Source organism: Patiria miniata, unplaced genomic scaffold, assembly GCF_015706575.1.
Source record: "Patiria miniata isolate m_02_andy unplaced genomic scaffold, ASM1570657v1 HiC_scaffold_3, whole genome shotgun sequence".
NCBI lineage: Eukaryota > Metazoa > Echinodermata > Asteroidea > Valvatida > Asterinidae > Patiria > Patiria miniata.
The window spans coordinates 10,487,638-10,512,856 of NW_024037069.1; the positions used below are offsets into that span (position 1 = coordinate 10,487,638).

General features: G+C 38.3%; 1 protein-coding gene across 4 annotated transcripts in view; it reads right to left on the reverse strand.

Annotated features, from left to right (window-relative positions):
* Positions 1-24,465, reverse strand: part of LOC119737359 (cAMP-dependent protein kinase type II regulatory subunit-like) — a 47,237-nt gene extending 22,772 nt beyond the window's left edge. For 3 of the 4 annotated variants that reach the window (XM_038211657.1, XM_038211656.1, XM_038211658.1), the window contains exons 1-4: positions 23,986-24,465; positions 7,298-7,333; positions 3,912-3,967; positions 1,481-1,564 (exon numbers count right to left, since the gene is read on the reverse strand). In XM_038211657.1, the coding sequence (XP_038067585.1) occupies positions 1,481-1,564; positions 3,912-3,967; positions 7,298-7,333; positions 23,986-24,187 (378 nt within the window). In that variant the 5' untranslated portion in view covers positions 24,188-24,465. Of the gene's footprint in view, positions 1-1,480; positions 1,565-3,911; positions 3,968-7,297; positions 7,334-15,745; positions 15,964-23,985 lie in introns of those variants that run through there. The other variant, XM_038211659.1, reaches the window with a different exon arrangement.
* Between the last annotated feature and the right edge of the window lie 754 nt (positions 24,466-25,219).

The following is a 25,219-nucleotide window of genomic DNA, read 5'->3' on the forward strand; positions in this document are numbered from 1 at the left end:
AATGCTAACTTATGAATAAAGTATAAAATATAACATAAATTGGTCGTCACTTTTCCATGAGTTTTGTCATTTTTTTTTTTATACATATTTCCATGATTTTTCAGGTCTGGATAGTGCAAATAAAATCCATGGCTTTTCCAGGTTTTTTTCCCCCAGCCCGCTGGAACCCTGGGTATATAATTAAGCGTTTTCAAATTGCTGATTTTCTCATAAATTGACAAATTACTCTGCCCCACTGCCACTTACAAGATGCCAGCTACACGCACTTGAGTGGCGGCTGTCATTCTAATAGCAACCTTGAGAAGTCCAGCAGCGACATGAAACAAGAGACTGCTCACAATGCACCTGCCTATCTTATCCTGATTTGCATCCTTTATGAGATAGTTTGAGACATCAACTGACGAAGAGCCACGTTTTGATTAACTAGTATTTGGTGCCCCCCCCCCCAAAAAAAGAGAGAAACAGAATTCATCACTGAAGAAAAAAATCCTGATGTCTCAAGGTTTTTCTTCAGCCTCTTCTTGCCGCTTCGACATCTGCTATCTCTCTTGCTCGTGTCGTTAATGATTGCTCTGCACCTGAAGCGCGGCAAAGCCGCGGTACGTCTCAGCACAGACAGGCCGCGCTCGCACGCACGAACGAAATGGGTCACGGACAAACGACGAACCACTCCCCCCCCCCCCTCCAGGCTGCAACAGTCAGAAAAACTGCTGAGCCTACTGAAACATCGATGAATCCGCCTGTTTTCTTTTCTTTTGTAGCCTGTTTGCTAATTGCGACGCTGCCGCCGTTGCCCCAGATTTTGTAGTTGATGAATTGACAGTACTAATAGTGGAGATGTTGCAGCCTCCCTTCATTGTTACATACCAGAGTTATGGCCGCTTAGCAACAGCATGGCAATAAACCACACAGTGGATAGTTGCTACCCATCAAGGTTTGTTCAACGCGGTTAATGTAAGGCAAACATCTTAAACATTTTCGTCAACAGGGCGAGTAAGCTTGGCGCAGTGGTTACTTTCCTCGCCTTACACCGCATTGGCCTGGGTTCGATTCCTGCCCAGTCCACATGTGGATTGGGTTTTCAGTCCCTACCTGATTCGGTGGGTTTTCCCCAGAATATTCTTCTGGGGTTTTCTTCCCACCTCTAAAACTGTAATTTCTTCTCACTGTCTTCTCTCTACAGGTTTGTTCCGGCTTTTGAGCTACAGTGCCTAGGGCATGGGCACTTTTGAGAAAATCCTTGGTTTCATTACCAGAAAGAAATAAAATTTAAGAAATATAATAAAAAAAATTGATTTGAATGACAACAATAGTTTATATGTCAAATGTGGTTAAAACTTGAACGTCTTGAACAGTTTCGTTAACAAGAAAATCGATTCGAATATTTTCCTTTTAATGGCAATATTTTTCTAAGACTGCTGGCACAGATGACCGTTGTTGTACTACACCAGCCCTGATTTAAATACATTTTTGAGATTACCTTTTCTAGTGCTCTAAATAGCAGGATGTTTTTAACGGACGCTGCTAGTCGGGCCCTCTGTTCATCTGACTTGGGAAACACCACCTGGAAACGAAGAAAATCATTTCAATATTAACTGTTATTTAAATTTTTTCAAAAACAACAACCAAAAAACATCAGCTTGAAAGTTCCCACATAAAATGAAAGTAAACAATACTTCTTTTTCACAACACACTCACAAACATGTAAAGATGGTGAAAATTATCCGAGAAACGTGACCAAACAAAATGGAATTGCATGATAACCTCTGAGGCATCAGAGCCGTCACATTCATTGTGCAAATTTTTTTACAATACATAAACTTAGAATGAACTTACAATACATACAAAATTGGACAAGGCACATTCATTTTAGTTCACATTATACAGTAGTACCTGGCCGAAAAATGTCCGACTATAATTTTAACCTCTGTATATATATATGAATGTTACTTATTTCCAAAAAATGGAGGGGGGGGGGGGGAAGATGTTTCAAGTATAGACCATTATCATGTTACAGCCATCTTAATTATTTTCCATTTAAATCAACGTAACCAAAGCGAGGCTGGAAGGAAAAACAGTCTGGTTCCTTTTTGCACAAAAAACGTTATCATTCAGTACTGTTTTAGGATACAGGGATCCTGACTGAAATGGTGGCAGCATGATACTGGTATATTTCACTGAATGTTTTCTGAAAAGTCAATCGATATTTAGCAAAAATTCAAGTTATAAATGCTTTTCGGTAAATCTAACAACAACTTGCTTTTTGACATGTGTTACTTGTAAAAAAAGAGTTGCTTTGTGTCAAAAATGCAGTATGGATGAAGAAGATAAAGTTAACCTTGGAATTTAAAATTATCCAAAAAGATCTAAATTCACCGAAAAAAGGAAACCTTAGACAGGAAGCTGTTTGAAAAAAAGTGCAACTCGACCAAAAATCACAAGGTCAAAATTACGAATGGCAGAACAGCAATTCCTGACAAGGCAAATGAATGGGCAAACACAAAATCACCTGGGTTTATTATCTTTTTTTTTATCATTCTTTGCGATTTCACCTCTTGAAGGTTACACAGTCAAAAAAGCTCGGGCAGAGAGTGCGGTGTTTTCCCGGCGACCTGAGTCATCATAACACAACACAAATATTCATTTCCTGTTCTCTGGTTAGTAGGCCTACAGGCATACATGTGTGAGAGTAGTTCATCCAGCCATGAGGGTAAACTGCATGTGCCCATAGTCACCTGCTTTGCAAAGGTTGTTTGTGTTAGCTATACGAAATAGCCTCCGTGCCAAAACATCGTCCAATTTAATATGGTCATTGTATCGCAGAATGGTGTGTTTTGACAACTCTCCAATAGAATTTAAGTAGTAGGCCCTAGTTCATTCACTGTTAGGTTGTTTTGTTTTTGGTGGGTTTTTCTTTTAAAGGGGGGTTTTAAACATTTTTGAAGGCTGATTTTGTCATGCCATAATCTCACTTGTTGTAATATCCACAAATCAATTAAAATGTTAACGTAATACGTGACAATGTTATACAAATATTTGTGCGTACTTTTAAAAACACATGAATTTGTCATGCCACAAAGTTGCAAATGTATAAATTGGTATCTACGATTTCATTTATCTACTGATGCCAAAACTTTCTACTACCGGGTATTTCAGGCAAAAGTGAAAAAAGGGATATGCACGATCAGATTTCATTTTGATGGCTTTCCAATTTTTGAAAAAAAAAGTGAAGGTTATCGGTCACTTCATGAACCACTTTTAATCTGCTACTGATGTTCTTCAAATTAAATAGTTTTTGCTTACACTGATGAAATTTTTTTATTGCTCCTCAAATTTTATGTTACTTTTTGTGTAATTTATGCAAATTATTACTTTTTGGGGGTTTGGAGTATCAGAATGAGAATATTCAACAAAAATGAATGTGTTTACTTCCTCAGGGATTTGAGGATTTCCGTTTGCTTTTTTTTCCTTTCAAAGAGCATATATGTTGAACTTCTACAGTGCCAGGAAATACACAGTAGAATATGCAGCTTTGCGGGAAGTACTTTGCTGCTGTTCGTTCAAGGTTTTTAAAAACATACACATGTTGTACATGTGGGAAATGCATTGCGGACCACAAACAGAAAGAAAATCTTGCTGAAATGAATGAACAAAGTCCCAAGCCAACCTTCCCAATAAAAATTAAAAATCAGGGAGGAACAGATAGATAAATTTCACCATTCTATAAAAAAAACCAGGATGTCAACAGTATTCACGAGTAATAACTTTGCATTTAATTGATTGATAAACCGAGTTAATTGACCTACTTCAGTGCCCCCTCAGTGAAAGCCGAGATCTCACTGCCACTGCTAATTTGCATATTGCCTCATAGTGACGGGGTCGAGTGACCTTATGACCCCTGACCCACTTACCTTAGGCTCATTCTCTGATTCATCCTCAGCTTCTGGATCGTAGCGCTCTGCGCATACTACAAAAACAAGAAATAATAGGTTCAAATGTATACGTATGTATAACTTGCATCAAGTTTTAAATGCATATAAAAATGCAAGGAGTTTTCAGCAGCATTTTTATGAAGCAACTTTGCTTTTGAGTGCATACGAGCAAAGTTCATTAAAAAAAAAGGTTTTGATAAATTCAATATCTATAGCTCTTTATCTCAAAAATGCACAATCCTGTATGAAAATATGCTGTCCAAAGGTTCCATGTCAGGACTGATAAATCATTGAGTTCATTGAGTTTTACAATTGTCTGCCATTTTGCAGGTTAATAGAATATCACTGCAAACAAATCAAGCAAAATGCAGAATTCCTGATGGTCTATATTCAATTTTTCCCCCTTGTAGTCAGTGTACCGTATGCCATTCTTGTTTCTATTTTATTTGAAGTATTGTTTGTTTTTTCTTGAAGTCCAATCCAGTGTATTTTGAAATAAACACTTGGGTCCCATTTGTCTTTGTTGAAATTTTTTTATTTTTTTTACTGTGTACTAACAGCCTTTCTTTTCCATTTGTTTTCTCTCTTGTTTGTATGTTACTACAGGTAACGGTATGGTAAATATGATGGGCACAACTGACGGGCTTCGTCAAGTTTTAAGCTGAAATTGAATACGGGTTCAGCGAACCAAGTCGATAGTAATTTAAGGAAAGGGGAGATCTTTTTCCTGCATAAACAAAGTCTGAGGTTTTGTTATTATGGTGCATTTTTTATAAACACGAGGCGGCTTTGGCTGCGCAAGATAAAAAAAATGTTCACTTGATATTTCTATGCATGCTTTTTACTTAGTTCTTGTCGAAAAGGGAAAAACAATTAGGCGTATCACTTTACATGGAGATGAATTTAAAGAACTGTGCATTAAATTAATGAGAAAATTATACTTTGCCTCTCCACATTTTTGTTTTGATAGTGCTGATGAACTCAATACTGTTCATTTGTTCATAAAAAGTGGGGCGTTCTGGCAAAATGAGACAGAACTGGGCAGAGGTTGAATGAGGGTTTGCTGGTATTAGGAAAGAGAATAAAATTCTCCTTACAATACTGTTTGTTGCACTTCAATCGGACATTCTGTTGACAAGTTTAGGCTGTTAGAAGTTCACAAAAAAGTAAAATACTGAGAAAAAGGCCCTTAAAGTTTGAGTTTTGTAGTCTTGGAAAAGAAAGATGCCAATTATTTTCCTTAATTAAATCACTTTGATTCCACAAATTTTATACTATTTATTTAAAATATGTGTGGTAGACATATCAAAGATTACAAATATCAATAAATCTGAAAATAGGAAAAAAAGCACCCCCATTCAATTTTTATTTTCATATTTCTCCACTGCGGCCTGTGCCCAGTCCCGTCTCATTTTGCCACATTTTGTCATTTGACCAAAGATCTGCAAGATAATTCTACCACATCGATGTCTCAATACTGTAAGATACAGTGTACAGTGAACTTTAGAGCTTTATGGTTTATAAAACTGCAACTTTCGCGAGCGTCACAGACTAATATGTTTTGTTTTCCCATGTGGTACAGTAGCCTGCTTTTCTTTTGGAAACTTCCTCACAAATGACATAACAAACCTTTCTATTTCATTGTCTTGGTTATGGGTACCCAATTCCATAATCTGGAACCGGTTCCTGACAACGGTTGGGTACCAGGTTCCGATGCACAGCCTTAGTGCCTTACGGTATTCCAACTAACACTACACATAAAAGCATACAAAGTTACACGTACCGGTACCGGTATGTATGACACAATACATTTTTTGAAATCGGACCATGGAATTATTGCTAAATTATAAATATTGTTTTGAAACTTGGTCATGTCGTGTGATTCATGTACATGTACAAGTGTTAGAGTGAAAAGGTATAAATCTTTACTGCCCATTCGTATGGATGGCACATGTACAATGTAGAGTATGCATACAATAATGTTGGCGTTAAAAAAAATACTGCTTTCGATGCCTGTATCAAGTAATGACTTTCGTAAGTGCTAACCAAATGTTGGAGGGAAAAAAGGTCAAGCTCGCTCTGGCTCACACCAAACTAATTGAATCATCCATCCTGAGTGAATTTGGCACCGCAAAAAAAAAAAAAACTCAACTGGCCTCTTAACGACACGTACTGCAATCGATCCCAGCCTGTGTAAGCTAAACAGCGAAGGCCTTCCATTTTGGCCATCCTACAGAACAAGGTGGGTCCCGATAGCAGTAATCAAGCGGGAGAGAATATCGGTGGGGCCAAAAAAAAAAATTTAAAATCAATAATTGGCGAAGAGCTATGTGCGTGGACATTCCACCACAGGCGACTTATTATAATCTAGAAAAGGGTAGGTTGAGAATGCCAAGCACAATAGCCATAGGAGAGGAGGGCAGGGGAGGGAGTTCGCGTTGGGGATGGATCAATATGTGTGCCGTCAAGCACGTCTGATCCATACCGGGGCCTGGCCGCGTGTTCTTGCCCGTCTCCCTGGCGCTAAGAATCTCCGAACAAACTCTTAAAGTCGGAGAGCTGACCACCTGCTGTTAACTCCCCCTCCAACTCCCTTGAGAGCCCAGTCATAGTTTGAAAGAGAGAAGGATCGCCTTCTGAATAGACGTTGATCTTTTTTTTAGGGGGGGGGGGGAGATGTCTTTTGCTTGGATGGGTTTTGACAATGAAAGATCAAACTGCTATAAGCTACGCATTCAGATCTTTGTGTGTGCATCACATGTTGGACAATGTGTTTGGTTTTTGTTGTTAGAATCATTCAGGTTTTTTTTTAAGGAACTGACGTCTTGGTGTTCCTGTGAATGTGCCGATGACCGATGAGAGACTCTTGACAAATTGACATCGATAAGTGTGCCATGGCCATGAAGGTCTGCTGGTACAAAGCCACTTGGTATTGTGAGGAGTAAATCCCCACTTGGTCCAAAAGACGTCACTTGTCCTGCTGTCAATGCTTGTCAGAAGAAGTTGTCACTTGTTTTTGTAGCTCACTGTGGCGGGGCATGTCAGTCTATCAATCTCATGCATATTCATGACGCTGATAAAGACATCGGAGCCTGTCCATTATCACATCATTCATCGTCAGATGCTGGATCATGATTCCTTGCACATTAGGCTTAATGATCTGAACACCGAGCAACGCCAATTGCAATTTGGACGCAAATTTGACTGCCAACTGAAGGCAATTTTCTGCCTCAAGTCCTTACTGTTAAAAACAGTAACGGCAATTGAACATAATGTGCGACTGGGGTGTACGTGACCAACAAACACTCAAAATGGTTGTCAAATGTCTGATTCTATTAGCATGACTCACTAAAATGGCAACTCACCTGATTTTCTTCTTGAAAATCTGTTTCTTGGAAGCTCTGCAGATGAAAAAAACACAGAGAAAGTTGTTTATTGCAGTATTTGATGTTTTTGTTAGAATGAATGAAGCTGGCATTTCAGATTTAATACAAAAATTGATTTGGTTTTAAGTACATGTACCGGTATGCTATGCAAATCGGGCGATTCACAATGAAGTGCACCACCAAGAGTTTGCCATAGAGAGTCCATTTTTCAAATTTATACGGTCGACCAAACATGGCCCATTTGAACAAGTGTCAGTAGCGTTCTGCCGCCTTACAAAAAATGCTATATTGATACTCGAATCATTCGCTTATGAATCTACTGGCCGGAAAAACTAACAATTCAAATGCCCCGCACTGTGAATTTGTCGACCATCTCCCACAATGCACTGGGAAAATGCACCGCAATGTGATCGCCCAGATTGTCTTCAGTGTGACTTGAACATTACTTTTTCCATTCTCCGAATTGCTGCTGTGCTACAGTACCATGTACAGTAGCTCCGTGATCTACATGTAGAGTTTCCAATGTCACAATTTAAACAAAATCATAAATTCTTCTGAAATTCATGAAGTCTTCATAAATTCAAGCACATGAGTAAATCTCAAATATTTGTCTTCAAGAGTGAATTTATGCAATTTCATATTCTATTCTACACATTTCACATAGAATACACACTCAAGTTACGGTATACGAAGTACAGCTTGATCAAAAAGACAAAAACATCTCAGTTAATTGTAAACAATAAAGTTGACAGCATGGCAAAAGTTTCACGCATTTTTAGTAGACTGTTTTTGTGCTCGGAAACCAATCTCGGAGTAAAAACATACTCCCTCTCAGGTGACGCTAATACACAAGGTGGCTGAAGCTAACTTGGACATTAAAATGGCAATCGTGGCATCTGCCTCAGGTGTTTGAACCACAAGAGTGCAGTGGTATTCAGCTGTGTGCATGGGTCACAAAAAAAAAGGGGAGAAAAATGGAAAAAGAAAAAAAATCCTGTATTTGCCTTTTCTCCCTAAGTCCCCCTGGCATTTATGACATACGGCCTGAACAACAGCAGCAATATTAACGCCGAAACTCGAGGTCCTGGGGCGGACAAAATACTGTCCGATCAATATCACAGGCAAAATCAACTGAAAAATATATTTCTTAATCTTTCTTCGTTATTTTTTCTGTTTCCTTTGGGGAGTCAGCGTCCGTATGTCTGCAAAGCGATTTGGACGGGTGTGGCATCGTATAACATAAGCCAATGATTCCAAATTGCCTTGAAAATGAAATTAACTCTGGTTAGAGCCTGCAAGATCTTCCCAACGGGGAATCAGAGTCGGACACATTGATGAATCTTTGTTTCAACACATCTCTTGCCTTGAAACCTGTCTATGGCCTTTTCTATCTGTTTACACAGCTCGGAGCAAACCTGTATCTGTATGTATACTCACTATACAGGTGGACTTGCCGTCAAATACATTTTTTTCTGGCTTCGTTTTTTCATTTTTTTTTATAATATCTATTGAATGCCATAGTAAGTGTACATATTAAATAAACAAAGTTACAGTGGTTAGTCTTTGCCAACACAATTTATAGCTAAAGTGCAACAAAAAAAATACAATCAATAAATCATCATAAACTACATGTATATTCCCGCAGGTAAGTGTACACATTAACATTCCGAAGTTATATTGTACAATGTACATGTACATGTACAATGTACATGCACATACACACAAAACCATCATTACGTTATTGACCATCATTACGTTATTTTATCATAGTGTACATGTACAACACTATGATAAAATCATCTGAACACGTAATAAGAAACAACACAATACTTTACCAAATTCCATTTCTCATGATAAATTCAGGTCAAGACTAAAAAACTAACCAAAAAATTAGGAAATTATGTCTACCGGTACGAGAGGCCTACAAATTATCAAAACAAAAGAGAGATCCTGTCTATGGACTTCCCACTCTGATTGACATCAACACTCACCCTCCTCAATCCTCCAAAACCCTCCAGGCCGTTTTGGAAGATTTCGGAGGATTGAGGCTGCATGGCAAAGATGTCGGCAGATTTTGGAGGATGCATTGTGTCGAGTTCCTAGGCTGTACCCAGCATTGTTTATGTTCAGTCATGCATAACTGAGCCCTGCATTATGCTCGATATCATCTGCACTGCTTCTGAATGTCATCGGCACTGCCTCAACCCATTAACAGTGATTGTTGAAGGATTCTGAAGGATTGAGGCATTGGTCACCCCTCCCACTTAACAACTTCAAGAAAGAACGGATGATTTTCGAGGATTGAGGCTGAATCCAATTTTTACATGGTAGCAATTGGAGGATTGAGGATGAATCCTATAGTCATACATGTAAGGGCCAAGGGGGTCAGCGTTAAAAAAATGTATTCAAATATTATTCATGTCATTTCTTATTTAAAAAAATATCAAGAAATGTGAATTTATACAAGAATATAACAGCATTAAAAGACTTACATACATACATGCACAGAAATCCATGGAGCAACAAAACAAAAAGACCCTCACATTATCGATGGACAGCTCAGAATTCAAATTGCCTCGATCATCAAAGACAAACAGTTCCCACGCACTGCTTTCAAAGATCTTTCTGATTTCCCTAGCCTCAAACATCCAAGTCATATCGTCACTTTTTTTTTTCTTCTGTGGCCAAAAGATTCCCCCTTGCCCAAGGTGGCTGGATATAATATTCCCCACAGGCTCGCTGGTGAGGACTGTTAGGGAATGAGGCTGCAGCGCCTAATTTCCATGACGTAAATGAACTCCGTCCGTCCGCAGCCCGTAGTGCGGCACACGCCTAATCAGTCGAAGGGAATGAGAGAGCCCTGATTGGAAACGGGAGTAATTAGGCTGATGACAGGTCTGCATTTTGACCATGAGCGTTTGGTGTTGGAAAAGGGCTGCAGGAGTTCTTTGCCCTTTAAAGGTAATATACAACATTTGCAAACATCAAAATACAAAATTACCAACTTGTTACAAAATACCTTACTTGACTCTAAGTGGATAATAGACTCAAGCATCTTGTGAAATTATGGCACCTGGCCTTTGCTGTCATTTTCAGGAAAATTTGAATTTTCGTATCAATTTCCAACGATGGGCGGCTGACCATCGTTGGATAAAAACTGACTTTTTTGAAATACTGCCCCCAATTTACCAAATTTAGTTGGTCCATATTTTGTTCGCAATCGGTTAATACGCACCCGGGAACGGGTGCAAGCCAGCTAGTCCGGATCCCTGACCTGACAATTCCCCAACGTTTCGTCTGAAGTAGGGTCAGGGGACCAGACTACAAGAACAACATTTTTTTGAACACCAAACTTCACACTGGTCAGTACCCCCAAATCCATCCATTTCTGAAAATTACAGCGACAGCAAATGCTGTATCGGTATTTTAACTTGTAGAAGCCATACAGTTGGTTAGTGTGTTTATCACACCTGATTTTTTTTAATGGTATCATAAATAACAAACAAATTGTGCTGGTAGTTAACTTGAATCAATTCCACCTTTGCAGACTTAGATTCGGCCCCGACATGGCAGGTTGTTTTGAATAAAACATGGCTGACAATACTTTCTGTATGTTCCCACTACACTAATTCAATTTTCAGTATTGATACCAAACAGCCAATTTCTAGTTATCCTGTCAAAAGGATTGTTGAAGCGTAAGTCGGGTTTCTTTTAACAACACGCACGCACCTACACATCCAGGAAAGTCAGACGAGGAATGTGTGAGTGAAGATTTCACACAATCCATCAACTTTACAATTTCTTTTACACCACGATCCAATGTCTATTAGCACACAGCATGGCAGACAGGCCATCACTAAAACCATTCATATATTCAAATATTATGCGTATAGTTTGTAGTAAATTGCAAACTGTGAATAAATTATGGAGTGGGACTGCGAAATCTTTGTATGAATATTCAGACATTCTGGAAAGTTCCATTGATTGTAATATCTGCCCTTTCTGTCAGTACATATTTTGTTTTTGGTGATGGCAGTTTTACAAAACATTTTTTTTTCTTTTTTGAGTGATGCAGGTTTAGACAAACCATCTTCAGCAAGACAGACCAACAGTGGTAGTATTGATCCAAAAATGTTGTAACTAAGTAACATGAAACTTAACACATTTGTAGCTAGGTGCATACCTTTCTAAATACTGCAGTGCTAAACAGTGTTGCCATGGATGACAACGTCAAATTACCATGACAACACTTCATCTACAGACCTACCGGTACCGTATGTACATCGTTTACAAAAACACCTGCAGTCTGGATTTACATGTGATTATAAATGGGCATGACGTCATTTTGCTTTAGTACTTTTTAAATATGTATTCAAATTATAATTAACAAAAGGTATGATTTTTATGCTACATGTACAAACGACACCGAAAAAAAAAAAAAAAAAAAAACGATAACATTTTCAGTTCTGTTTTATTTTATGTCTGAAGATTCGGTCAAGAATAAACAGATTTAATTGAACCCAATTGTGATAAGTGGTTTGGCTAGTGTAAGTAGTCCTAACAGCGAAACATGTACATGTACACTGTATAATATCTACGTATTAAAAAGATAAGCACTACCCATATCCTTGCAGATAAGTGATGGTTGTAATCGCCCAAATCGGATATAAATCTAGCCTTTCGGTTTCGGATTTTGTACGCACGTGTTAAAATAATGGTTTATTTTGCCCCGAGCTCAGGGTATTACTAGAGAAGATGGAGTAGTTGTCGATCTCAAGAGTAGCGGGAACACAGATGATCATGGGGTTTAGAATGAGTTTTAGATCAGTTTTGGATAAGATTATCAATTTCAAAATGGGAAGGGATGTTCTACATATTTATTTTGAAATTATAATGACAAATGTACTGTAAATGATAACACACAAAAAAGGAAATTTGCAATTCACAATGTATGGGTTTTGCTGTTTGAACAATTGTTTTTGCCAATTTTGCTAAATTCAGTACATGAAAAGCTATGTTTACAGTACATCAAACACGTTGACTTTTTGTGTCATTGGTTTGATCCTATAAACAAAATGGTCATTTGACTCACTTCAATTCTAATGTAAAAAAAAAAGGAAATGAAGGGAAATTTTAATTATGTGGTCCCTTCACTTGACAACAATGTATCATTTTACAATAACCAACACGCTACAAATGATGAACTATATGTACTCTATACACACGCTATATATCGTACTGATCGACCTACATGTACACTAAGTGTAGCCTCCAAGATAAGACAAGTTGAGCAGGGCAAAGGCTGACGGATATATCAAAATGAAAAATAATAAATCGGTCATCGCAAGAGCCCTGGCATTATATCGAGTCAATATTTACTATGCTCAGAAGCTCAGTGGGTCAAGAAAGAAAAGAGGGGGGGGGGGGATTCAGAAGATATGATACAAAAGAGATGTAAAATGTCACAAGTAGGGTCAAACAAACAGGCCTACTTGTAAAGTACACAGTAGTAAGGGAATGAGGAAAGAATATAGTGGAAGAGGGCTCTATTGATGAACACTGTTTAGTATTTAAGTGATGGATTATGTAACACAGCAAACTTGATTAGTTTGATCAGAACTAACATATTGCTAAATCCTACATGGGATGTCTGTGTATTTATCAACTTAAAAGCCATGTACGGTTATATTCTGTGTGCTGTGTGAATGAATAGCTGTTGTACATACTTCACAAAGACTGTGCAACGATTCTTGCAGCAACGACTATAATGCACCCGAGCATTTCATATTTTTAAGATGTCCAGGAATTTTTTTTTTGACTGTTAGTAATAATTACCTCCACCCAGGAGCTTATGTTTTCATCGGATTTGGTTTATTTGTTGGTTGGTTGGTTTGTCTGTTCACAAGATAACTCAAAAAGTTATGGACGGATTTGCATGAAAATTTGTTTAGGGGTGGTCCTTGGTACAAGTACAAATCGATTAGATTTTGGAAGTGATCCGGATCTGGGTCTGGATCCAGGATTTTTTTAAGGATTCTTCACCATTTATGCGAGTACATTGTATTTCTATCGGGTGTACTGACATATACGGCATGGCAGGTAAGTGTTTAGCCTTGGTGGAGGTTTGCGCTCTCTGAGTGCTTTTTACTAAATAAATATAATAAGTGCATTTCCCCCTTTAGATGAAAACCATTTTATATAAGACAGTACAGTGGCTAATTTAGACAGAAATTTGGTAAGATCCACAAATATCAGAAAGATCACTGCAATGTTTTTTTTTAAATTGAGGAATACAACAGCTTATTAATTACAAGAACATAAAAGAAAATGGTTTCTTAATTTATCCCTTCTATAACTCAAAGAGTCCAATTATTTAAATTTGTAAACTAAATTTTGTCAATATTACAATGTATTTGGATATGTTTGCTTTACATCCATCGATATCAGCACAAGGCAGTTATAAACTTTAAAACAAATGCACGTCAAGGCTAAAAAAATTCCACCGGACTCGGTGTTTGTGTCGAACTTCTGAGAAAAATTCATCTTTGCTTTTTTGTGGTATCAAGTCCCAACAGTGTAAAAATCAAGGATGTTTTTCCATCTTCTGAGAGCAGGTGGTGTGGTCGGCTGAGGCTCCCCAAGGGACGCGAGGAAACTTAAACCTCAATAACGGAGTAGTTCTCTTGAAAATCAATTCAAATTGAATGCAACGTAGTGCCGGACACCGTAACCATCGAGGATTCCTTGAGTACATTCTTGATGCATCTGTGTACTTCACTTTGGAGACGCGGAGGGTGGGGGGGAGGGAGGGGGGGCTAGCGGATCGAACGAGTACGGTAAAATATCTCTGAGCACAAACAGTTTGGTTTAAATTCCATGGAGGGATCAATCCTGAGTTTTTTTATCCAATGACGAGACAAAGTTATGTGAATATGGATGGACATGTGTTGCGCCATCCTTGGCAAAAAAAATTGTTTATGTAGAGAAGGGCATTTATAATTAAATTTGAGAATGTTTGAATACATTTTAAAGATTTCATTATAAAAATATGCCAAAAAAATAAAATAAATAAATACTAGTTAGACAATTGTTGCAATATTACTATTGCTGCTTATATCTTGAATCGATAGAGACAAAAATAATAATTGTTAAAATCGGAATTGAAGGTAACAGTTTGGATGCACACTGTCAATTTTTAAGATTTTATACAAGAAAATGTGAGTCTGGTAAATGTCACATTTTTGAACATCGTGATCAGGGTTTGACCTTAACTTTTTTTCTACTAGCCAGCCCGGCTACTGAAACAGACTCTTAACTAGCCTGGGGGCATTTTCACTAGCCCGCATGTTTTATCTTTTATAGAGAGTCTCATATACAACAATGTGCATACATCAAAAACGTGTAACCTGAGGCAATCTTATCAGTGTTTTTAATAAACATCTAATAATTAAACCTAAACAGTTAATTAAATTAGACACAAATTGATACAGGTTTGCTTTCTGAATCTAATGATATATTTTTTCCTGTCCTTTCATCTTTGCCGTAGCCCAATCATTTTTGACTGCCAGCCGGGCTACTTAAGGAATAGTTTGACTAGCCCGCCGCTGTTTTGACAAGCATTTGGCTAGCGGGGTACCGCTAAAGTCAAACCCTGGCGATGAATTTTTCCTCATCATTAAACAAATTTTGTTCACATGTACCGGTAGAATTACACTTAAAAGCATAAACAAAAACACAAAACAAATAAAACAAACAAAATAACAACAACAAAAACAACAAATACACTTACATGTACATTGTAGACATCTCCACTAAAAAAAAAACACTAATGGAGGCACATGGATATTAAATTAATATCCACTGTCATTAGCAGCCTGTAGCCCACGCTGCTTTATGCAAAATATATGTCCCTACCTGTGTTGTGCACATTCTAGATGATTGAAAATTTCATTAGTTAATAGTTTACAGGACAAGATGGATCGGCAACAACGGGACAGTAACAGGCCGACATTTTTACGTATGTTTACAGAACCGATAGAAACCCACCTGTTGATGGCAATATACATCCATTGCAATGTACAAAAACATGTATTGAGGGAACAGAAACACTCTACAAAAAAATTGGAAAATTTAATATTCCGAGGCTCAAATGGTACCGTGTAAACACAATAAACAAAAAACAACCGTCGTCAATATTGTGATCAAGAAAATTAGACGGGGAATGGCTAGAAGTCCTCCAACTGTAGTCAGTTCTCCTACACTGAACGCTGATGGGTAAACAAGTTCATAATTGTGACAAGTTGAATGTCACTGCCGCTCAAGTGGAATGGCAGTCAGGCCTGCATGCCTGGCGGTGTACTCAATTGCTTAATTAACTGCCAGGTGAAAAGGGGAAGGTGGGAGGAGACTGTTTGTTGTAATTCTTACCGGGTGACGACTCCGCAGAACCACCGCTGCCTTCTTGGTCACGACTCATTCTCACAAATAAATAATTCACCTTGGAAACGCGGCTGATAAACTGGTGTGATCCACTTTTGCTCAGCGCATCTGTGTACGTGCTGTCCGCTCCGTGTATATTAGCCGGTACTGAATCATACGTACTGTATGTAGAGATCCACCCTGCACACGCACAGAAACTGCAGTCAGCGTCTTGCTGCCGCGTGGGCTAAACGTATTATGTATGCGGTCCGGCTATGCACTCCCAGCGTATATCAGATAGCGAATAATCCTGCCACCCCAATACTTCAGAAAAGGCATAATTATCTCCAATTCTTATCTTGTTTTTGTGTGCATGGGAGTGTGTGTACACAGTGCTCAGTTTTGAAGACTCCATGCATATTGCATGGTAAGTGAGGGTACGCGAAGTGCCTGCCTGCAATTTTGTCAAGGTTTCTTTCCATTCCACCGGCCCCTCAGGTTTGTCCTTTGTCCAATTGTAAAATAGTGGCAGCTCTTCTGATTAATAAAATTCCGACACTATCTCCCTCCATCAGGACTGGGCCGGCGGAAAATTTCTCGCCACCTCTGCCCGGATTGCCCCGCTGAGCCATACTGAGTTGTGAGGTGGCAGCAGCATGGCAGGAGTCAGTCAGTCTACTTGTGACCTCCTTATGCAAATTAGCTTGCTGTTTGGGGTGCAGGATTGGTTGATTGTTTTTGACCTGATTACCATGTATACATGCACAGGTACCACGTCCAAAGTTTGACAACTCTTATGTGCACAGATATACAGAGTACAGGATTTAGTACATTGTACATGAACAAACTTTTGAAGAGCTTCACCCTTAATGCAGAGTGGACCATTTGTAATTTAAGACGGGTGCTTAACAACTAACCTGATGAAGTTTTAGCTCTGTGGATGTTGTAAATTCCGAGAAAACAATATTCTAGGATCGCGATTTCAATTCAAAAGTTGCGCCCGAAATCAGCAGCTACGTGACTACACGCACTGAACTGACGAATTTATAGCGGCTGTGCGCGTGTGTGCTTCGTGACAACGCTTGCACTCACCCACTCACAGATTTGCAAACCAACTACTTACGGAAATTTTTAAAAATGTGTCACTTGACATATTTTCGTAAACGGCTTTCCTTTAATGTTCTCTTCAAAATGAAGAAGTCAGAAGGATTAATTTCACAGGGAGTTTAGTGTCATTACTATCTATAAACCAAGTACCCGACCGTTTAACAGCAGTATTTTGGTCGGTCACGTTTTGGATAGCTGCATATGGTCCACTCTACCGGTACCTTTAATATTCGCATATCATGCGACAAGATTACAAGAATATGGACTCTACTACTGCACATTGATGACTTTTAAATTATCCCTCTTAAGAGCACTTGACGTTTGGTTAAAAGGGGTTGATTCCCTGCTACAAAATGTGACACGTCAGACTCTGATTCAAATGTATGTGGTTGTTACACTGCAAATAATACAGTTACTTTTTTGCCTTTTTCCTCATTCCAAGTTTTGGTATGCAACCTGGTTTTCAATAGGTTAGGATATACTTCAGGTCTTCCGTTCAGACGTGGATTTCAACAACACGACAGTACAGCCATTCCATGGTGACTCGCGTGACATTTGAACAAAATGTAAAGTTTTAATGCATTACTGTTGTTAACCTGGCATTTATTCAACTCAAATGAGCATGTATTTGAGTCAGGGCATTGTGAATTTATGGCTTAGTCTTTATATGATTACTTTAAAATCGCTATTTTTTCATGTATCACAGTTTCTTTGACGTGACTTGCGTGACAGGATAGAAAAAGGGATTTTTGACATCCCTTGACTCAAATAGCTTTTCCTATGGATCTACCAGTGTTCTAAAAATTATTCTTACTGAACTTAGAACTTAATACCCTCACCCAATACATGCATAAGTTGTATTGTGCCAAATATCCCTTGTTGTAAGAAATGGCCTGAAGAAAATGTGACTCGCGTGACACAAATGCGTGACTCGCGTGACACAGTAGCTTTTCACTTTCACATTATAACTGTAATTTTAGTATAACAAATCAAATCATAATATTATATTAATAAAAATGATTTACCTGTGAATACCTTATGAAAGAGTGTGAAAACTGCTATTTATCCCTTTTCTTTGGCAAATGTTGGGGGTGGAAATCTGGTTTAAACACAATAGCCTTAACAATGACATAGAGAGAAAAAAATGTTTTGGAATTTAAGTTACGAAGTGATGTCATCAATCCACGGGTGATTATTTCAGGAAAACAGTTGTACATTGTAATTCTTGGTCATGTACAGTCACAGTTTCCTTAAATGGTAAGATCGAGCTGCAATTAATGATGCAGTTGTATCGGAATGTATATAGTACAGTCGACTCTCGTTAATTAGTACAAACTGTGTTAATACAAAATTCTGGTTATAACAAACATAAAGCCTTAGTCCCGACTGTGCATTTATGTGCACAATGAATGGGACTGATGTTCCTCTTAATACAAAATTCTAATATAACAAACAATTTGGCTAGGTCCGAACGAGTTTGTATTAACGAGACTCGACTGTATATTGTAAAAAGCTGATTCAATTTCTTGTTACATAACTAATGCTTTTAAAGACTTAATTCGAATTCTGTAATTTAATAGGGCCAATGGCATTGTTTCTTTGTATTACATGTAAATGAACATTGTTGACCAGGCACGGATCCAGAGGGGGGGGGGTTTTGGTGGTCAAACCCCCCCCCCCCCCCCCAGCTCTGTCCAAAAAAAAATTCTCATACAAATTCCTGAAGAATAAGTCGAACCCCCCCCCCCCCCCCCCCCCCCCCCCCCCCCCCCCCCCCCCGCCTTGCTGTGACACCCCCAAACACATTATACTGGTCTAATGTCCGCCTGTTCAAAATACGGTACACCATTCTGTAATGTGTTAATAATTTTTCGTCGAATTTGAACAGCGCCCCCGATTGAAATTGGTACAAGCCCCCCCTCCCCCCCCCCCCCCCCCCCCCCCAGTTTTTTATTTTACGGAGGCCAAGTGTCCGGAGAAAAAAACGTGTGTACATTTTTAGAGTTTTTGGCTGATGAACCCCCCCCCCCCCCTGCGAAAATTCCTGGATCCGCCCCTGGTGACTCGCATGACATACATCATGTGTGACTCGCGTGACATTCTTGAGATAGTTTTTTCTATAAGGAATGTAGAGCAAATAAGAATATTCATACTTTTATTGATAGACCACCACTATTTCATTTACAAATATCAAACACTAGCTGAATCCCTCTCTAGTTATTAAGCAATCTGAAAAAAAGTCCTTTTTTTGTGACTCGCGTGACATATTTTGAGGGTGTTTTCACGATGAAATAGTGGGAAAATACTGAAGACATTTGGAAAAATTCTCAATGTTTTATCAAATAGACTGGAATAGCTCCCAAATGTATGCAGATAAAGCACAATCTTATGAATGAGCTTCAATTACTTCCTCAGTTTGTGATTTATACCCCTGACCCTCTGTTTCGCCCACAAAATTCATCCATGTTCAGGAGGCTGAAATTTTAATTCAAATGATTTATTTTAAAAAATCTTTTGAGATTTAGATGGTTTCAATATTCCTCTTATCAAATATAACTGACAAAAAATTATTCCTTTCACTTCAATTTTTGAGTTTGGTGATGACCCTTACATGGAATGGCTGAGTAGCTTTGTTAGAAATCCTTTCTTTGTATCCTTTGCTTTACGTGTTGGTATTCTGAAGCTTTGAACACTTCAGATTTGATGACAAGTGTGGAGTCAAGGCAATTCACAGCAAGTGAAGCATCAACACTTGTTCACGTTAGGCCTTGCCACTTAACTGTGTGCAGCCACCCTTCACGGTGATCTTTTCAAACCAGTAAAAAAAAATGTCATTTCTAAAGTTGGTGGACAGAAAGTGCAGGAGAATGCAATACATTCAATGGTTCAGCAATACAAAAATGAGAAAGTACATGAGGCGATGACTTTGGGTACCGGGTATCATAGGAAGACACCATTTAGTTAAACCCACAAATGCAGGTTCTAGTTCACTTTTTATTTAACTCTAAGTTCAATAAAAGTCACATTAGGCCCCCCCCAAAAAAGTCACCGGTTTCTGGTATGCGCGTGCGTCGCCGTAGCCATGCGCGTCGGCAAAATGAAAAAGGTTTTTTTTCAATGAAAGATGATGTCTCAAAACCGCCAAACTCACTGGTTTGACTTGAATCCTGCTGCTGCACAATTTTAACGTGTTTTTAGATTGGGTTATGGTCGAGAATAAGCTTTATGTGGCCTCTCTGGACTCCCATATGTTTGCACTAAGTTTAGTCGGGCACCATTTGCAGTCATCAGCCGACATTTGAAGCAACAAAATCAGGTAAAAAAAAAAAAAGCCACATTGCCGCACCACTTTTTGGGCAAGCTCCATACCAGAAACCGGAGACTTTTGTTTTTGGCCTTACATAAAGATAGGTCTGAATCTCATTACACTGGCAATGTTATTAGGTACAAAAACCATGTGCCAAAAAAAACCTAATGAATAAATAAAATAATTAAAATAAATAAAATGAATAAAATAAATAAAATACACATAAAAAATTTAACTAAATAAAATAAAATAAATTTATTTAAAAAAACATGAAAATAAAATAAAATAACTAAAAATAAAATTAAAATAAACAGTCTATATATATATATATATAAATGAAAGCTAGATAAGAAAAATAACAAAATAAGACAAGACATGCCAAGTGCAGCTGGACCCGAAAGTCTGCAATAGTTACGCCATTCTAAATTTGTACTCAGTGACTCAGTTGGTCAAGACTGAGCTGCGTTTCAGGCATGTTATGTTCAGCTCAAGCAAATAATCTCTAGCCTTACATGTTGTTGCTTAAAGGTATAAAGAAAACCACAAATGTTTTACAAGACATCACATTGGTTTTTGCATCACTTTGTACGGACTCCCTTTTCGAAACCTTTTTACCTCAGTTCTTGATGGGCGAGGCTACGGTAGGTCGTTGAAAGAAGCGTCACTGAACTGAAAGTGGAGCTAACCCTACCAATTTGTGGGGCTAGAATTGGCCCTGGCTACCATACCGGTAGCTCCGGAGATAGCGGAGTTAAGTTGCGTCCAGAAGACAACTATTTTGGTTGGAGCTAGCTAGCTCCGGAGGTTTCTTTGGATACAGCCCTTTATCTGAACGACCCGTTAGATATCATTATTCCTTCTAATGATGTTCATGCATATTCAGGTACAAGGAGTGCCTCATCAAAGACACAATGCACCAGACAGATGTCATCGTTTAAAGAAGCACCTTTTGTGTGAATTTTCTTCTTGGCTTTCCTTAAAGAAAGAGACCACAACCCCTAATGAAAGAGGAAGTTTTGGCAGTTGACATTATGAGACATTTCTAAGATGATTTATTATGACACTTATATAATTCCCCGGCAGGTAAATGTACATGTATATGTGCTACGAGTTGACACAAACACCAGGAGTGTAATTTCACATGTACATGTAATGTACATTGCGAAATGACAGACTATTAGAATGACTATTAGAAACACCCCCCCCCCCCCCTTATGAAATAACTCTGATTTAAATGATGACTTGCTCTATAAAAGACACTAACAATGATGTAAGAATCTTCACAGATATTCTTCCCAGTGTACACATTTGTACACGTACATGTATGCCTAGTCTGAAAATTTGGGACTCTCAATACTGTGTATGAGAGTCCCAAAACTTAACGTATTGAAAACATGCAAACCAAGAAAATAGACTGGCACCTAAAACAACCAGGCCAACACAGCTTCAGTACTGCATCAATCAACCATGCCAAAAGAATTTAAGAAACATGTGGCATGAAGCGGGAACTAGTCTCAATTTACTACACATTTCTCCATAGTCAAGCCACCAGACTATGGACACTGAATAAGGAGGTCAGTCTTTTCAAATAGTTGGACCATGGTTGGACACGTACCAGTCTAGTATTTAGCCCCATTTTGAAATCACTTGACTTCCCTCTCATGTGCAAAATATTGAAGAAAAGTCTCCTTTAAAAATTGAATTCAGTCTGCAAACTTGGTTGGTGAAATACTGAGGACATTTTCTTTGCTCCAGTGGCATTTTTGAAGAAATTTGCTGGCTAAACTGTGAGTAAAGTGGGCCTGATTTAGTTTTGCACATTTCAGAGCACGTTCCAGAGCCCTGTCTGACGTATGCCCAACACAACACTTAAGTTAAGGGGTTTCAGGAGTATGCAGGTACTGATATCGCTCAATTTTACGCTATTAATGGGACGAGAAGTTATTCATTCACACAAGCTGTCAGCGTCATGTTGAAGAAAACAATAACTACACATTGATAACAAGCTGATTGCTAATGATATTGGTACTTTGCGATGTGGGCCAAATATTATTACATTGCCCATATTTTGGAGTGTTTTTTACAAGTTTGCTGAAATCATCCATATAAGATGTACCTTAAAGCATTACTAATCTTGAAAAAAAAATTTGCAGGCTGCAAACACTAACAGTAACATATAAAAACAAAAAACAGATATGGGCGGTCAAAATCTGTTCTTCAAGTTGTAGCGCTAGCACAAAGTACATTTTACAGGCAGCTGAGCTGAGCAGAGATGTTATCTTTTACTGCTGCAAATTTAACGCAGTGTTGAACTGTACAAACAGTATTTTTCCATAAGTGCTGGTTGAAGTATTGACAATGCATTCCATGTTATATCAAGTTTCCACTTCCAACGAAAGAATATGCGAATGACAGTCAGAATAGCGAAAACCCGCCTTCAATCATTCATATAGGAATAGTGAATGTTTAACTAGTTCATATGACATTTTAAGCTCAATGGGCGTAGTCTATAGTATTCATACTGATTGTCATTGGAGAAAATATAGTGGAAATTGTGACTTTCTGTAGATTATTAAACTCCATGAACATAATGACCTTGGTACATTGATAATCCTGAAAAATATTTGGCGAAGACCTAAATTTACTTTGTTCCTGAAGAAATTGTGAAATATAATCAATTCAGACATTTTACACTGCATACATGTTCGGTTGCAGCTCATCACATTTTTCCAAGCAAAAACGTTTGAAGCTAATTTTTAGGATACATTTGTCCAGACACTGCATCATCAACAACTTTTTTTGCATTGTTGAACATGGAGAGAAAGCTTGCAATGATTTTTTTTTTTTTTAAATCAGTGAAGGGTTAACTTCAATCAGACAAAAGTTTACCCTTAAGCAAAAACAATACTTGAGAAATACCTAACAAGTCTGCATAATAAAGTTTGACTCTCAATTGATGTTCAATGGTGATGTCACATTTTAAAAATTTATATCAATCTTTGCGTCTTTGGCACAATTCATGCACATCTAGCCAACATGAATTTTGTGAAACTTGTACGAGTAGGCCTATAGCATGCAGTCCGCTTTTAACATTTGCACATGATAAAACTCTAGTTTTATGCCAAAATAAAGAAAAAGTAAATCAGAATACACTTTGTGTGGATTGTAAAGAGAGAACTAATGCTACTATTGTTTTAGTAATTGTAAAAAACTGGATTTAACTTTAGTGACTGTAGGGGGGAAGGGAGAAACAATTGATAGGCGAATAGTATGTCAGATAAAGGCTCAAGTCAAGGAGAAGGCATTCCAGTCTTCAATACTTTTTTTTCCCTGACTCAGGACAAGATTAAAGAAAAATGGGTTTTTTTCCAATTTTTTTCCTCCCCTAATTTGCCTATGAAAATCTTTGCATTTGAAAATAGCCAAACAGAGGGTTGGGAAAAAATGTTGCAACCACTTTTTTCTTCATATATCATCTTAATGAAGGTCAGTCATTGCAAACATAATGATAAGACATGAATCTGGGACTGAGAATCATGTTCAATTTTGTTAGGAAATAGGGGGCCTACTTAGACATTGTACACGACCGCTGAAGTGGCGTCAGGTTGCAACATTTTTTCCAAGGGTTGCATTCATAACTTTGCACGCCCAGTTTTACAATGATTTCCCGTTGAATTTTTGTTTTAACTTGTTCATGAGTGAATGACACTGTCTGGAGTGTGGACGATTGAGGAAGTTCGATTTTTTTTTCTTGTTTACCGGTGCACAGGCATGACAGGTAAACGAAAAAAATCAGTCAAAGACGAGTCTCATAATCAGAAAAACAACAACAAACCTGGCGGTTCATCATCAATATCCGAGTCACCATCGGCCGGCTCGGAAAACTTCACCTCTCGCTTGCCCTTGCTCTCGAGGTCGTGCAGTTTGGAGAAGTGCTGGGCCGCGAACTCGACCAGATCGTCCGGCCGCTCACGCAGGACCGCCACGGTGAAATCCTGCAGGAGGTCCGTCAACCCCGAAGGTATCTCGATGCTCATGACAACAGGAAATTTGGACACAGATTAGCAGTAAAATGCTCCGTAAGTTTGCAAACTCAGCGACCAGTGGAAATCTCTGTTGCTTGATCAATGTTCTGCTGAACTTGCTGACCCTAAGGGAGTAACATTTCTTGGTAGGCACTGAAAATGTTCAACATGTTGCTTGTTTTCTGAGCACATTAGTACATGCAGTACGGAGGTGTGGAATACGTACAGTCGTCGTACGTACGTACATTTTGTGCAGGTACAAACGAACGTGTAGTCTGTACGCGCGTTGTGGGTGTATGTCATGCATGTTCCTTATGCAAATTTTTGACACAGACGTTCTGACGTCACAGTTAACCTTTCACCTTGATAACACCTTTTTCTAATTGACTGACGATTTAAAATAAAGTTATTTTTCTGAAATTGATAAAACAGGATTTTATTTCTCAACAGATTTCACTGACAAAATTTATTGAGTTTAGGGTTGTCTGCAAAATAACTGTGTCACGCGTACGTTCTTATGATGATGGAGGCAAGCGCAGCTGTGCGTTGCTATGATGTTGCCATACGGGTTGCTAGGCAACAGTTTGAAGCTAAATGAGGGCGAAGAGAGTTTTATCAAAACAGTCATCAATTATTAGGGGTTTCATAAAATAACGACCAGACATCAATAATTAGATAACGGTTGTTCATCTTCTTTGTTTACATACTATGACTATTAATTAGCTCCGGCTCTACATATACAGCTAGCTCTTTGGGCTCTACACATGCCATATGTAAGGGGAAAAATATAAGATTTAAGTGTACTCTTATAGAAACGTGTTCGCATTTTGTTTTTTTACAAGAGTCAAGAATGATCTGGAGTTTTTATTAATTCGAAACGTCCGACGTTTCGCCATCATTTTGATAGATGTATGCCCTTTTAATTTATCGATTGATATCTTCTCGTTCAAAACTTGTAACTTATTAATTACAACTACAGCGTATGACACATTTTTATTTTTATTTTTAGAAATTTATTTTGGTTCCAAGGATAAATTATACGCC